This window comes from Anastrepha obliqua, chromosome 2 (assembly GCF_027943255.1).
Source record: "Anastrepha obliqua isolate idAnaObli1 chromosome 2, idAnaObli1_1.0, whole genome shotgun sequence".
Classification (NCBI taxonomy): Eukaryota; Metazoa; Arthropoda; class Insecta; order Diptera; family Tephritidae; genus Anastrepha; species Anastrepha obliqua.
The window spans coordinates 130,350,725-130,368,125 of NC_072893.1; the positions used below are offsets into that span (position 1 = coordinate 130,350,725).

The window sequence follows — 17,401 nt, forward strand, 5'->3', positions numbered from 1 at the left end:
TTTAACCACCCTTTATAATTTACTACTTTCTACTACTTACAATGTTTTCAGCGAATTTCCGCTAGGGAATAAATTTTCAGGCAAGCTCGAGATTTTATTTTCATCCAAATAACTGTAAATTGGAAAGAAAGAATTGAGTGTTAAAAAAAACTATTCAAATAGAAAAAGGAAAAGTAAACACAAAATTTTTCAAAATAATCAAAGTAAAAATTTAAAGCTCAAGTTAGGCGGGGGAAGTTTGTTGAAATATTTTTTACATTAATAAATATTTATTATTTTTAATAGGAGAGAAATACAATTATTTTATATTATTTAAGGATAAGCACTAGCGACTGAGGCTTTCGACTTGTAATATTTATTTATGTAAATTTTTTACTACAAAAGATGGCTTCTAATTGTGGTCAAAATATCGGCAAATAAACAGTGGCAATATTTTATTTATTTTTTTGTTTGCATAAACTGAAAATACCAACACTAAATATTTGGGACTCCCAAAATAAATTAATTCAATTAAATTAGTTAATGTAAATTTAATTTTGTTTTTTCAAAAAAATTGTTTTTTTTACCAACCAAAGTAGCTTGACCTGGCTGGCTAAAAGCCATTACATAGACCTATTGACCCTTAGTGTTACCAGATGGAGCTAGACGTTTACGTTTCTTTGCAGTAGACATCTTGTAATACGTCTGCGTCCGTTGCGAATCTAAGTAAACTTTGGAGCTCTATCCATTCTAAATTCTCATATTGTAAAGCTCTTAAGCATTTTAATCTGGTTCTAACTAATGCAGAGCAAGAGCAGACCAACCAAAGTAGCTACAAATTAAATTTTCTCTTCATCACTTTTTAAGATCAAATATTTTTGCTTTCCAATTTTCACTGTTTTCTTTAATATTTTTCCATTTTCCTTTGAATTTAAATTAAAATTTAGTTTATTGATTTACGTTAATATTCATAGCTCATCTTGTGCACAAAAGGCCATGAGACAGAAGTGCAAACCTCAAATAAGTCTAAATCTAAATGTCCCCTCATCTTATTGGCGCTTTGCGCTTTCATATGCAAGAGTGGACAAATTCGCTTTGAAAAAATTAAATAATAGTCCATTAATTTACAAATGAATTAAGAATAAGAAATAAATAAAATTATTTATGCTATCAAAAGAAAGAATAATAGTGTGAGGCTAAACGAACATACTAGCTATCGCGATTTCTAAGGTACTTACAGCGTTTTCAAAGGTATCACCGAAAATCGTTTGAAGGCAAATGAAGCGAGACTTTCGATGGAGCAAAATTTTAAGACTCTAAAGGAATAAAAAATAATTAAAAATTAAATTTAAGTTGATAGAAGTAAGATATATATATATTTTTATTTCTTAATATATGTTTCGTTTTTGTATTTTTTTTTTTTTTTTGTAGGCACAGGAAACAATATGTAACAATTTTAATTGGTCAAAATAAAATGAAAGGTTGAGTTTAGGGAAAATTTTGTTTTGATCAGAAATATTAAACGCCAAAGTAGTGACGAAAAATTCATACGCGAAATTCTCAAAGTTAAAATCATGTATTATATATATATATGTATATTTTTTTTATTGGCAGTCTCAAGGAAATATAAATTTAAAAAAAAACTTTCTTTATAAAAATCGTTAAATTTTCACGGAAATTAAAATTTGGGAGCTGTATTTTTTATAAAATACTAGCAAACCCGGCCCCCTTCGCTGGGCACACTAAAATAGAATAGATATGGTTTAGAACAGAAAATATATGATTTTCATATTATTTATTTCTTTATTCTTTATTCAAGCGCTTTGGCATAAACAATATTTTTTGTTTTTCTATTTGTTTTTGAGTAAATATAAAATATAAATTGAAAATCAGGAAAAAAGAAGATTGTTTTTAAATTTCAAATCAACGCATATGAATAAACAATCGTGTTTTTTCCTGATCATCCATGAATTTTTTGTTTCAATTTATATGTTTTAGTAAGCATTGGAGCTTTTTTAACCATTATCCATTTATATTTTTCAAAAAAAAAAAACGAAAAAAATTGTTTTTTCCACGAACACATAATTTCATTCGGATTTCACATTAAATTCTCAAATTTCGTAAGAAATTATTCACTGTTCCAAAATCCACTCCAAAAAAATTCACAAACAATTTTTACATGTTGCACTTACGTTTTTCCCTTATGGCATCCAAATCAGAAAGAAATATTGACACATTGTAACTCACACTGTCAATTTGACAGTTCAGTTCCGCCCCAAGCGTTAAAAAAGTAAGCGACATTATGGCTGGTTCAAAAGAACGCTGTACCCGTTGCCAGTGCTCCGAATTACAACCAAACTTTACGAAACCCATTTTCAATACTTACTTAACAATGTGTGTAAGTTTGGTTTAATTCGGTTCAAAGACACGGCGGGTCCACGTTTTGGCATATATTTCGAGACCCTAGTCATCAATAGGTATGAAAATTACCCCGCATTAAAGCACTTATCAACAACTTTCATTTGATACCCATATTGTACATACACAACCAAAGGTTACCCGGGTCCACGTTTTGACCTATATCTCGAGACCCCAGTCACGGAGCGGCATGAAAAATACTCTGTACTAAAGCATTCACCAACAGCTTTCATTTGATACCCATATTGTACAAACACATTCTAGGGCCCACGTTTTGGTCTCTATCTCAAGACCCTAGTCACGGAGCGGATGGAAATACTCTGAACTAAAGCATTCACCAACAGCTTCCATTTGATACCCATATTGTACATACACATCCGAAGGTTACCCGGGTCCACGTTTTGACCTATATCTCGAGCCCTATTTCCAAAATAAAATATAATCCATGTTACTCGTGGATGATGTAGCTTTCGAATGGTCAAAGAATTTTTAAAATCGGTCTAGTAGTTTTTGAGCCTATTCATTACAAACAAACAAAGTTTTCCTCTTTATAATATTAGTATAGATATTAGTATACATAGATGAAAGCCACTCAATTATTTGTCGTTGTCTGCCGAAAATGCGAGCGTTTTTTCTATCATTCAATATTTTATGTCCACAGTGGACATCGCTACCGAGGCAAGCCGTAGTCACGCTCCAACCCACTCGACTACGGCGTAAGGCATTTAAATTAGACTTTCTAGGAGTATTTATATTCAACTTCGCGCTCTACTCAACCACTCCACAGCGTATAGTGCTATTCTAAGCATAAAAGCGACCATTGGAGGTGCTTGAATAAAATAGGCTTTAAAACGCACTTTGTGGTTTTGGCACCACAAAATTTTCTTCTCCTTCTTTTTCCACCATTTTTCATTCGTTCTTTCATGCCCATCTAACTGTGAATTATGCACTCACATATTTGAGGATATTTCTTTTGCATAATTAATTTTTTTTCGAAGACGTGGTCAGAATATTTGGCGCTGTCTTTCTTTACATCACTGTACGTATTAGCATACACATTAGGGTGGATCACTCTCTGGCCCTTATTATGAGCAACATTCGATCTTCGACTGTAGTCGAAAATGCCGATCGAACGAATTTTCATTTGGTATTATGGTGCTCATTCGTTGAAGAATAGGAATATTGTGAATTTCGATCGCTCGACGCATTTACAATAGATAATTTTTTCTCAGCTGATACAGCAAATCAAAATAAAAGAACAACCGATTGTGTTGAAATTCTTTGCTAACAACATTTTTAAAAGTTAAAAAAAGTATTTTTTGTGAAAATGAGTACAACGGAGTTGTGGTTCCACGATTTATCGGACGACGAAAGATTAGTGGAACTAGCTAGAAGTAGAAAACAGTTGAGGGGCGCATCCAACCCCCTAGAAATGGCTTCCACTGAGTAAGTTTAAAATTTTCAAAATGTGTTGACGTACTTAATATTACAGAAATTTCCTTACAGATTTTTAAAGAACTTTAGATTATCTAAAGAGGCGTTTATGAACCTACTGTCCAGTACAGAAAACCAGTTGCATCAGTGCACCCGAGCCAAATCCATTCCAAATATTTTAAAGCTAGCCACAGTTCTGCGATTTTGTGCTCAGGGATCGTACCAATTGAGTATTGGTAATGAAGGTATGCTAGGACTTGCTCAACCCACTGTGTACGATGATGCTGAAGATATTGAAGTGGAGTCAAATAACGGAGAAGCAGAAAACATAGAAATAAAATTCTTAGAATATTATAGAAAAATCTAAAAAGTATTAAATAGAAACCTTAACGCCACAGTTTCTTCTTTATTTTTGTTATAAATTTTCTTTATTCAATTATTCGTCATTCGAAAAAAATATGTATTTCAGTTCCTCTACGTATTTCAGCCCATGCCTGCCAAGGGAAAATAAAAATGAATTTCTATAAACATCACAAAAAAAAACCATAATTAACCTTAATCCATTTTGCTGCCGTTCTAACTGGCGTCCCAAGCAATTCAGCTCCGTTCCTTCCATTTTTTTGCTGCTTGAACTTTGGTGCAAATCCCTTTTGCGAATTGTGGATTCGCTTTTCTAACTGTGGTTTGGTACTCACGACTTTCGACCTGCATAAAATTAACAAAATTAGTATATATTTATTATTTGGTTACTATAAAACCATAAATAATCGCAAACAACTTACATTTTAACAAGTTTTCCCACAATACGCTACACAATCGAAAGCAAAATTGCATTCGACTCTAAATTCGGTATACAACGAAAATTTCGACAGCATTGCACCGCTCATAATACCAAATTGACATTCGATTTTCGATCTTCGATAACCAACGAATATCGAAGATCGAATCTAACTCATAATATAGAAAAAAATTAACGCTATCCCGTTGATAGAATTTTTAAATATTTTTACGTATATATGGACAATAGCGACCTACGGTAGAGAAACTTTCAGATGAGCCAAAAAGTCGTTCACCGTAGCATCACTAAATGTATTCTGGTGTTGTCAGAGTAACAACTTAGTGATAAGGAGAAAATGCTCTACACCTATGGCAGATGTAAAACTTACTTATATGCTGAGTGTTTCTGTAGACATGACACAGATTTCAATAACAAGCAAAACTTCATGCTGACTGGCTGCCTCTGGTGTGTTTTGCGTCGCTATATGCTGAAGTAGGCTTGGCAGCTCAAGCCCGTGATAAATATTTGTAAATTTGTATAATTTTAAATACTAAAAAATGTGTGCATAAATATAGAGAGCATATGTGAGTATGCATGTATTTGTATTCTTCCATACTTACAGACTCTCGACTATTGGCAGCTGTGCGAAAAAATGTTCATCGATGTAGGGAAATTTATTTCCGGTTAAATCGCTGTTACAGGAAAAGCAAAGCAAAAGGTTAAAAATTTAATTAGGTGGCTTAATTTAATGTGACAGCTTATGTGTTAATTAATTTTTAAATTAATAAAAGCAAGTTATGTCAAAATGTGGTGATAACCATTTCTTGCCGCAACATACAAAATGTGTAAAAAGCATTGTGCATGAATGAGCAGGCATTATCTCACAGCAATTATCTGACGCAATGAAAATTTTTAAAAGCTATTTATTTATTATAAAATGAATTCGATTCCGCAGATATGCTTTCTTTATGAAACTTTTTATTAGCGCAAATGTGTTCATACCACTGTGCAACATCGAAATAATTACAAAGTTCTGACAACGGGTTGTAATAAATTAGCCCAGGAAATGATATCAGCCTTGCCCCATTTTTGGAGTTTAAGATTGAATAATTTCAATAAACCTTCTAAGGATAAAAAGGCATTTGAAATAACAAGATTCTTTCATTGGATATAAATTTTTTAGCATGTTTTTACCTCAGACGTAAAGATTTTGTGATTTAAAAAGCCATTTTATCCCTTGACTCATATAAAAAAATTCAGATGCAAATAAATATTAAGAACTTGGTGTGATAAATACTATTTTTTGGATCTATTTACCGCATTCCTTGTGAAACTCCAAAATATACTTGATTTTTGCTGCACAGTGTTATAAGCGATTTCGGTGCTCGTCTATCAAAAGTGACAACCACAGTCAAGCAGACCACAGCTGGCTTTCACGTGCATTATGATTGTGTTAGTATTGTTCCATGTGTCCATGTGTATGTATTCTTGTATGTGTGTGCGTATAAATGTTTAAGCATGTGTATGTTTGTAGTGTATATTTAAATGTCGTACTTACAGCATAGCCAGTTCCATGACTGGCAAATTGGCAGGCATTGCCGTTAGCTGTTGGAAACGACATAAAATTTCCTCACCACGGCAAAGGCAGTTGAAATTGGTGTTGTTCAGCCAATCTACGTGTAGAACGGGAAATGAAGAAGAAATTACAAAAAGAACATACAAACTATTATCTATAAGAATTAACGAAAAGAAATGAAGCAAAAAATTTGCCATTAATTAACGGCGTGAAACGTGGTCCTTCAAACACACGAACAAATTAAACAAAGAAGCATTTCAAGCAATTGAGCGAAAAATAAATTACCAAAAATACAAAAACGAAAACAAAGTAGCACACAACTTTTGCAAAGAAACTAACAAACTAACGCCAGCGCCGCGCCAATTGTCACTTTGACGTTGCGTGTGTCCGCGTCAATTAGCGACACTTACTGTTAATTTAACTGCCATTCAGTAGCATTCAAAATACATACATACACACATGCAACCTTCCATTGCTGGTCACTTATGAGCATATTCCTCGCACTTACAGCACGTCTCCACTGGCACATCGTCATGCCGCCCATACGGCTGCTTGCGGAAGAAGTGATCCCAAAACTTCGCATCCACATCGTTGACGCAATTCCACTCATCCGAGGCATCATCACAATCTGCCTTCTCATCACAATTCAAGCGTTGTGGCACACACTGCGCCGATGTGTTGCAGTGGAAATAACCCATTGGGCAATTGTCCATCGCATCGGGTGCAATAATCGTATCCGCCAAATCATTAGGTGGCGCTATAACGGCTGCTAAAGTGGCACTTGCCGTTGCGGTGGTGGGCAAAGTTAGCGGAAGGAACGTTGTGGCGGGCGTGGGTAGGAGACAAACTGTGTGGGGAAATGAGATGGAAAGTAATTACCGATAAATTGAAATTACAAAATGAGTTGTTTAAGTTGAGAAGGAAGGTATGGAAATGCATAATAAGGGAATACTAATATAGTGAAATGGTATAATATTTGGCAAGTCGCTGCTTATACACTATGTACACAAATGCCTAGGTACAATACTACAAGTAAATCTGTTATCATTTTTCCTTAATCTTTCTTGTTTTTCTGTTTCAACTGACGTCTCCTTTATGATTTATTTATTTTTACTTCAGCTAATTTATTTTCATTGAACTACATACTCTCTGTAAACTCATCCCCACCTAAAGTGTTCCCACAAAACTGTACTCAATTTGTTTGCTTGCGTTTAATCGCGGTTTTAACAGTTTTCCCCCTTACATTATTACAGATTAAGCTATTCCCACTGAAAATTCCAAACTAAAAATCAATCCACTTATTGATTAGTGCTCATATTGTCATTTGTTCCCACTGAATTGTTACCATTGAAAGTGTTCCCAAAAAAACTGTTCTCATTACCATTCTTATTATTAGCCTGCAAAAGTTTAACTATTTCCAATTTCATTGTTACAGATTAAACTGTTCCCAATAAAAATTTCGAACTTAAATTTAACCATCTCCTTGTACTCTTGGCACTCACACCATCCTTTGTTTTTACTCAACTGTTCCCATTGAAAGTGTTCCCACAGAAACTGTTCTCATTTCAGAATTTCGTTTTTATATCGCAATTGCTTAAATTTTAAATATCTCATTCAACATTTCGAATTAAATACAGTCTAATTATTATCTATTCCTACCTTATTTTACTCTTTTTTCTCTGTCCCTCTATGGGACGGTTTTAATTTTGGGGCTTATTCTTCATTGCTTTATTTACTGAGTAATTTAATTAATACTTTGCTGTCTTCCCATAAACTGTTCTCACTTAAACACATTCAAAATTTAAAGAGTTAATAGGCACGCTTTTTTACCGAACCAAATTTCCAATGACTCCTCGCAGATAGGCAGATCATGAAAAGCATAGGAAGTGGGTAAGCTGCAGCAGAGGGAAACTCGGTAGGTTCGATCAATTTGGTGCTATAAATTAGATGAGAATATGACCAAATTTTTACTGTTTGTAATCTTATACCTGTGTTGCATGCAACCACAGTGAATAAAACTGTTTCCCAGTCATAAGCACTGTATAAATATGCCATCTAAACACCTCACCTAGCTCAGCTCAGATGAGCGGAAAAGCTTTCAGTGCAACAAATTTCAGTAGCTCGCAGAAACACTCAAAGATAATTTTCCATTGTCAGGCTTGGAAATTATCCACACTTTCGTGTGGCGCTTGTGGGTGGCGCCAACACTTATCCATAACTTGTCTGTGTGAGTAAACATTATTGACAAATATTGGCGCCCTCGTGTCAAGTGACCACACTTGCGCGTGGCACTTGGCCAAGGCACAGTGACGCAATGCGCTGTCTGTATGATAGACGCGCGCCCACTACAAACACACTTTGGAAAACTATTTCCTCTAATATGATGAAAATTATTAAGTTTTTTTTAATATTTCCAATAATATAGTACTTCAAAACGCCCAACTGTTTCTGTTGCAGTAATTTAGAATAGCTATGACCACGCAATAATTTTCTGCACTTTCACCCTCACAGTAATGCATTTCCAGTGCAGAAACGCTGTCTAGAGAGCTTAGCCAGTATTTTATTGCTACTTTTAGTGATTAAGTAAAGGGCATTGGCTACATGCCTGCCTGAGTTGCACGTATCTAAGCTGTGCCCAGCGATTTCTCATTTTCTGTTATTTTTTTCATATATTGCCGGTCATTGGACTTATTTTGCACGAGTAACTCTTTCCTTTCAACTTTTACTATTCATAATACCGACTTTCACCTTCCCTTCAGGCTAATAAATTCCTTTTTCATGGCATTTACTTATAGTTTCCTTGGTGACAAGCACACGAATGCTGGTTATAAAACAGCGCTTTGCTCATGCTTTATTTTTAGTTTTTTCTTTTTATTTATTTTTCATTTTATTCCTTTTTTCTCAATATTGCGGGATGTCTTCGGCTTTTATCGCTTGTTGCTTTATTGCAGCCCCATTCAGCATTTCAACGAATAATCGTTAAATATTTTCACAATGCCGACATTTGCTTCCGTTTATTCTCATTTCTCGTATAGTTTTCCTTCTTTCCTTGAACTCTCCGCCATCACTCCTTAATCGTTCAACCACGCAGAAACTCAAGCGGCCTCTCTTTTACCGTTAGCTGCGTTTTATTTACTTTACCCGCATCGTTAACATTCCACACCACAGTTATTGTTTGACGTGTTGATTTTCTTCGTTTGTTGTTTTTTTTCTTTGGTCAGCTCTCTGCCATATTTGTCTGTGCTGCTTACAACTTTTTGTTTGTACTTTTTGTGTTTTACTTTTTCATTCCTTGGCCTTTTTGCGTTTTTCGCATGAGTCTTGCTTTCCTCATGCCTGGCCAAGGTCACGGTTGTCTGCTCGCCTGCCTCTAGTTTCAGCACTTCACTTGCCCATCTCTTTTTTGTACAATTGTTATCGTAACGGCATGGCTGTTAATGCACGTAAACCGGTGTATGTATAAAATATTTTGTACTCATTCCTATACACTTCTGCAGATGAGCTCGTAAAATGTTCAGATATTTTAATGACTTTCCGCTGCAGTCAGCTTTTCGGCGCTTCCAAAATAAATTGTTATGCGATTGTTATGAATGGGCAGTGAATTTGTATCAATAAAGTCTTTGCAGAGCATGGGAAACATAACACCGTGTGACGGAAGGTCCAGTGCTTATTTATATCCTGCGAAAGAAGTGCAGCCAATTGATAACTTAAAACGCCTATTCAAAGGGATTTAAGATTTAAAAAAGATTAGACGCCAATAAGGAAATAAAGCAAATGGGCGTTTAAGAGAGCAAACTCATCGAAGAAGACCAGATTTTCAGCAAAAGAAGTCATGGATTTTGTGAGCGTATTTTAGACCTCAGGTACTCAGCTAATCAAAATGAATCTATACAAGTCACTCGAGTCACAAACATTTGCATGTATTTTGAGTTTTCAATTTAGTGGCTGGATTGTCAAATTTTCAGTCAGCGTGTAAATAAATAAACAAAGCTACAAAAAATGCAAATCACTTTGATATTGAAACCACAAAGTTGCAAGGGAAAAACAAATTAACTGCTCGCTTGCAGCTACTAATTTTTTCACTCTCCCCCACTTCAAGGCACTCGTTCGAAAAATGTGGTGGTGATTTCATTACGTATTGGCTTAAGTTTATTATTTCAAAATAGGCCAACCGAGGCGATCTATTATTCTGCATTTCCCGTTACTTTTTTGACAGAATGTAAATTTGAAGCAGGTGACAAAACTGAGATAATTCAATAATAACACTCATCAAATTTTTTTAATGAAACGCTTTACTTTATGAAACTCAACTTTATTTGATCAGAATATAAAATAAGGTGACGCGTGCAGTATTTTGGAAGGGTATTATCGCTGAACATTAACGGCTATTTAAGGGCACGATGAGTTGAATGAACTTTACGAATATATCAGTAGGTAGATATACAAGGAAAACAGTATCCAGGAGCTGGGGAAGGTAAAATATGAAGGCACTTAAAAGCAGTATCGGGCCAAGTTACATTTGTTTTTTACAACTTTAGATAAGCATCCGTTTATAGACCATCGTAGTTTTTGACACATCTCGAACCCCTTTTTCGAACACGCAGTATCCTCTGCACTTCCGACTTAAATGCTTCGGTTTATTTCTAAATGTAGCTGAAAGCTTGGACACCTAGTGAAAGTTTGACAGCTAAGACTTTTCCTCTTTCGAAAAAATAAAGCTCTTCGATTTCTTTCCGAATGTGACTGAATGCTTATATATCTAGTGGAAGTTTGATGAGTTTTTCCTCTTTCGAAAAAAAGGTAGATCTTTGATTTCAATTTAATACTTTATTTTGGATGTGTTCGGTGGGTTTGTGATGTTTATTGGGGATTCATTAAAGAATGTTGCAAGTAGAATGGATCAAGCCAACTGATTGCTTCAGAAAAGGCAGCCGGTTGGCAATACCAAGCCTCAGAGTGCATCTATGTCATGAAAACGTTCCCCATAAAGGTCCATCTGCTGTTCAGAAGCGGTATACAAATGTAGGTTCACAACAGTGCGGCAACACCAAATCGCATGCGGAAAACTGGAGGAGAAATTCGGCGTAAATACCTTTCAGGGATATGATTATTAATATTAGGATTATTAGGAAAATTTAGTGGGTTTAAAGGCAATACATGGAAGCGCTTACACTTAAGCTAGTATATCGGTCACTCTCTTCCTTCCGTTTCTTTAGCCACTCTCCGATTCTACTAGACACCAGCTGTGTGTGCCATTATCAAGTGACAAGTGCGTATTTTTTATGAGCACCCACTTCCCAACACTGATTTGCCGCTGACCTCAGTGTATCGCATTATTTTCAAGTTCAATCTTCATTTCTCAATTTCATTTGCTCACAAAAAGTGCACACTTGGGTATGGGCACCTGGCAAAAACACTTTGATGTAGTTAAATTTCCAATTTCGTTTTTCTACAAATTTACAAAAATAACAAATCATTCACTTCCTTGCGCCAATAAATTCATCAGTCAATAAGAAAATTCACAATATAACCGCAGTGGCATTTAAACGCCCCCACATACCTCCCAGACACCTCTGAACTGTAATGCAGAGACCACAAGAAGTTAGTATAAAACAAGAATACTTGTATATCAAATTTTATGGTCTGTAAATAATTTGTTGGCCTTATTTCTTTCCTTTTACATTTTTTTGCTTCATTGGAGATAATACAACAAACGCAACAAATGTGCTGACAGCAATTGTCAGTGTGTTGACAATCGGTTGGCATGGCACACAGGGTCATTAAGACCCAACAAAAAGACAAAGAAAGACACAAACAAAGTTTATAAAAACCCAAATGTGGAATTGTATATTTTTTGTGTGCTACAGGCTTGAGAGGAAACAAGCACTGAGCTGTGAGCTGCTTGTTTCCTTATCCGAAAAACCGAAAAAAAGGAAAATAAATATTTTGAAAGCATACATTTTTTCGCAGTCTTCATTTCCTTGTTCGAAATTAATGATCGATTGTCACCACATTTGCCTTTTTACTTTGTTGCAACTTTTTGGTGTAAAACTTTTTTTGTTTTTTGTTTTTATTATTTTTTCTTCCACTTTTTTATTTGCAGCTTTGTTTTTTCAGCTACTCGGCCTGTTGTGTCGCCTCATTGAATTTAAGCTAATTTATTTGTTAAGCTATTTATTGTGCGCGTTGTAATGCGAAATATGCAAACTTTTCGCAGTACATAAATTTTGCAATGGATTTTCGAATGCTGGCATGGCAGTCATTTAAATTATAATGTCAACAAAAAAATTTAAAAGGTACTTTAAGTCAAGTCAGACATTTTTTATTATGAAATTAATTTGTTTAATGAATTAAAATGAATTTATTTATTATTGAAATGAGTAACGGTTATATCTAATTGAAAAGCAGAAAAGGGTATTCACAATCCACTCGAAACTGTGAAGGTTTGTCTGAGTGGCACAGCTCAGACCCAATTAACACAAAAGATGCTATTTTGATACACACTGCTTTTTATTAGTCGAACCATTTTGAGTTGAATATGAATCTGCCTATGTCGTCAAGTGAAACATAAGCGATCACGAACACAATGGCAGAATCTTATTCAGAACGATACTCTGAATTTTTATATGCGGAGTTTGGAGAGGGAGACAACTAATGCCGAAATGGCATTTTTGAGAGAATGCATAAACAGTTTTTTTTTTATTATCAGTTCATTAGAAAACGCCTAAAAGTCTACAAAGTGCGATATATTATAAAAAAAAACTTTATCAATCTGGCCTGCGTAAAGCCAAAAAAAAAAATCATGAAATTAAGCGCTTGCCAAATTCACGCTAATTTGAATTTTCAATTTGTTATCATCGGTCGGCGTCGTTTACCCGCTGACTGTCTACTGAAATGTTAGACACTCACTCATGTACACGCATACACGCACACAACTTCCTATGCTTTCTTCTTCATCGAACTTTTGGCAAGGCAAAACCAAGCGATAGTGGCTTTATTGAAACCGATTATTGGATTCAGTCCAAGAAGTTGAAGACCAACAGGCAGCCATGAACTTTAAAACGAAAAGCGACACTCAATTTACGGTATTGATTCAAGCATTATTTTGTTACTGTTGAAGTTGTTGTTTTTTAATTTATTTCCCCCCCCCCCCCCCCCCCCCCCCCCTTTGAGCAAATCAAAAGTTGAAAGCCGGCAATCGCCGAAAAGAAAACGAAAGTAAACAGCTAAATGCACGTAAATTTATATTCTGCCTCTGCCCGGCTTGTTGATGTCCTCGTGAGAGTAAAGGCTGACATCACTGCCATCCAAGAGATGCGATGGACGAGGTAAAGCAAGAAAACCATAGGACCTTGCTACGTCTACTACAGCTGCCATGTAAAGGAGCGCAAATTCGGTGTCGGATTTGTTGTGGGAGAGAGACTTCATCGCCAAGTACTGTCGTTCACTCCGGTGAACGAGCGTCTCGCACAAATCCGAATCAAAGCCCAAAGCTGCGCCTCTGCGCAGCAAAAAACGTACATCTACCTACGCAAAGAATGTTCGACATCGAAAAGCTGCAATCACAACAGACAGCCAGAAGATTCGCCACTCGACTCTCACTCCTGCTCTCAGAGAGCACTGGCCAACAAACCGGCATGCACGAGTAATGGAGCAACATTTCTCGTTCTCTACGTACCGCCGCCGAAGAAGAAATCGGATTCCGGCGAGCCCGAAAAAACAATTGGTACGACGAGGAATGTCATGCTGCCGCAGAAAGAAAGGATGCCGCCTATAGAGCCACGCTGCGATTGGGAGCAACGCGAGCCATGTGGGATCGCTACCGAGAGCTAAAAAAGGAAGAGCGACGTATTATCCGAAAGAAGAAACGAGAGGCCGAAATACGCGGGTGCGAGGAGCTTGAGATGCTGGCCAACAGGAACAACGCCCGAAAATTCTATCAGAAAGTTCGGCGGCTTACAGAAGGTTTTAAGACCGGGGCGTTTTCCTGTAAGAACAAAGACGGCGATCTGGTGACTGACATCCAGAGCAATCTTAAATTATGGAGGGAACACTTCTCGAACCTGTTAAATAGTGACAGCTGCGCATGTCACAGAGAATGTGAAGATCCCGATACCCCAATCGACGACGACGGAATTGTCGTTCCGCTACCCGACCGTGACGAGGTGAGAATAGCGATAACGCGGCTAAAGAACAACAAAGCCGCGGGCGCCGACGGACTGCCGGCTGAGCTATTCAAACATGGCGGCGAGGAGCTGGTAAGGTGCATGCATCAGCTCCTATGCAGAATATGGTCGGATGAAAGCATGCCTGCCGATTGGAATTTAAGTCTGCTCTGCCCAATCCATAAGAAGGGCGATCCTGCAATCTGTGCCAATTACCACGGGATTAGTCTTCTAAATATCGCCTATAAGGTTCTAGCGAGCGTATTGTGTGAAAGGCTGAAGCCCACCGTCAACCAACTGATTGGACCTTATCAGTATGGCTTTCGACCTGGAAAGTCTACCATCGACATTCACAATACGTCAAATCTTGGAAAAGAGCCACGAAAGGAGAATCGACACACACCATTTTTCGTCGATTTCAAAGTTGCATTCCACAGTACGAAGAGGAGTTATCTGTATGCCGCGATATGTTGATGATATTGACATTATCGGCCTTAACAACCGCGCTGTTAGTTCTGCCTTCTCCAAACTGGATAAAGAGGCAAAGCGAATGGGTCTGGTGGTGAGCGAGGACAAAACGAAGTACCTCCTGTCTTCAAACAAACAGTCGACGCACTCGCGTATCGGCACCCACGACACTGTTGACAGTTATAATTTCGAGGTTGTAAAAGACTTCGTTTATTTAGGAACCAGCATTAACACCGATAACAATGTCAGCCTTGAAATCCAACGTAGAGTCTCTCTTGCCAACAAGTGCTACTTTGGACTAAGTAGGCAACTGAGCAGTAAAGTAATCTCTCGATGAACAAAACTAACGCTCTACAAGACTCTCATCATGCCCGTCCTAACGTATGGCGCAGAAGCTTGGACGATGACAACATCCGATGAAGCGACGCTTAGAGTGTTTGAGAGAAAGATTCTACGTAAGATTTTTGGACCTTTGCACATTGGCAACGGCGAATATCACAGACGATGGAGCGATGAGCTGTATGAGCTTTACTACGACATAGACATAGCGCAGCGAATAAAGATCCAGCGGCTACGTTGGCTGGGTCATGTCGTCCGAATGGATACAAACTCTCCGACTTTGAAGGTATTCGATGCGGTACCAGCTGGTGGTAGTAGAGGAAGAGGAAGGCCTCCTCTGCGTTGGAAAGATCAGATGGAGAAGGACTTGGCGTCACTTGGTGTGTCCAATTGGCGCCGGTTAGCACGACAAAGAAACGACTGGCGCGCTTTGTTGAACTCGGCAAAAATCGCGTAAGCGGTTATCGCGCCAATTAAGAAGAAGAAGGAAGAAAATATAATATATAGTAAATGCATAAAACTGTGGACCTTAAAGAGTTCTTTTGTGAACTTTGCGCTGAATTAATCAATTTTTGTAGCGCTGAAATACGCACAAACTGTGAATGCAGTCTTCTACTGCGAACAATTTCATTGAGTAAATAAATTTGTAATTTAGAAGTGACCAGCTTTGTCAGTAAAGAATATTCTCTTCAGCCATACCTTACACGAAGCGTGGAATAAATTAATGAATTTGAATGAGAATTACTAATTCAACCGCCATATTCGATCCATATTGTGCCATCGGACCCCCTTTTTTCCAATCGCTGTAACGATTTCTGCGTGGCAAAAGTTTTCAAAATTAGATTGAAGTAGGAAATGCAGGCTCCAAATATATCTAAGTGCCAATAAGGCCGCCGTAGCCGAATGGGTTGGTGCGTGATTACCTTTCGGAATTCACAGAGAGAACGTTGGTTCGAATCTCGGTGAAACACCAAAATTAAGAAAAACATTTTTCTAATAGCGGTCGCCCCTCGGCAGGCAATGGCAAACCTCCGAATGTATTTCTGCCATGAAAAAGCTCCTCATAAAAATATCTGCCGTTCGGAGTCGGCTTGAAACTGTAGGTCCCTCCATTTGTGGAACAACATCAAGACCCACACCACAAATAGGAGGAGGAGCTCGGCCAAACATCCAAAAAGGGTGTACGCGCCAATTATATAAATACGGCTGTGTAAGGCCGTCATTCAAAATGTCTTTCTTGTTTTTTAATATTATAAATCTGAAGTTCATTGAAAGCACTAAAAATAAATAAATATGGAAAAGTTCGGCGTCTAACAATTTCGTCACAAAAAATTTGTGAATATCTAGTTTGCCGGCTGACTGGGTGATCTTGCCCCTTGTAGGTGTTCATTTATTTTATAAAAAACAAAATATTTCAGGGGCATCGCAATATAATTCCAGCTGTTAAATTTGATAAGAGTCTTGGAAATATGAAAATATTTCTGCCATATGGGGAAATATGACACCAGCCAGAACCGAAACATGAAACCCAACGGTTGATTGTGGCTCTGCTTAAAGAAAAAAAATTATCAGCTGCATTCATCACTAATCGAGGATGTAAAAATTGGCTGTAAAAACTTTTGTTGCCCACTCGTCACCGACCTGGAATTATTCATTCCTCCCGCTACAAGGAAAGGTCCTCACCAGGAATTAAAAAGCTGAAGAAAAGTTGAGTTGATGAGTAAAAATCTTTGTAGCCAATTAAAACTAGTTCTGAACTAGTAATTAAAGATATAGTTATTTTTTACTTAAAAAACTTACCAATTGCTAGTACCACATAAATGCAGAAAAGGATGTCATTTCCGGTAGGAATTTTTTGGCAGACCATTGCTTAGTTCTCGGTTCGAGTTGTTGAAAACAAAATTTTCCTTCAGTTCAATCTGTTGCTGTGTGGCGCATATTATTGATGATTTAAATTTGTTATATTTTTTTTATTTACGCTGAAAACAGAAGAGCAAAATATATTAAGTAGTAAATTAAAATTTCAAAATAGATAAATTAAATTTTCAAAATATTTATCAAATTAAAAATAGTTGATAAATTTTATTAATAATATTTCAGTCTGCAATACTCTTTTATAATTACTGTTATGATTCCAAAATTAAATTTCCTCTACGTTCTGCATAAGGAGGCAAAATTACACCTTCCTAACCCACAAAATGGATAAGAGAAATAAAAAATAATAATAATTCGCCCATACACATC

General features: G+C 36.8%; 1 protein-coding gene across 1 annotated transcript in view; it reads right to left on the reverse strand.

Moving 5' to 3' along the window:
- Nucleotides 1–17,024, reverse strand: part of LOC129237843 (relaxin receptor 2) — a 53,772-nt gene extending 36,748 nt beyond the window's left edge. The window contains exons 1-5 of the mRNA XM_054872796.1: nt 16,958–17,024; nt 6,694–7,032; nt 6,168–6,282; nt 1,218–1,295; nt 41–112 (exon numbers count right to left, since the gene is read on the reverse strand). Of these exons, the coding sequence (XP_054728771.1) occupies nt 41–112; nt 1,218–1,295; nt 6,168–6,282; nt 6,694–7,032; nt 16,958–17,024 (671 nt within the window). The remainder of the gene's footprint in view (nt 1–40; nt 113–1,217; nt 1,296–6,167; nt 6,283–6,693; nt 7,033–16,957) is intronic.
- Between the last annotated feature and the right edge of the window lie 377 nt (nt 17,025–17,401).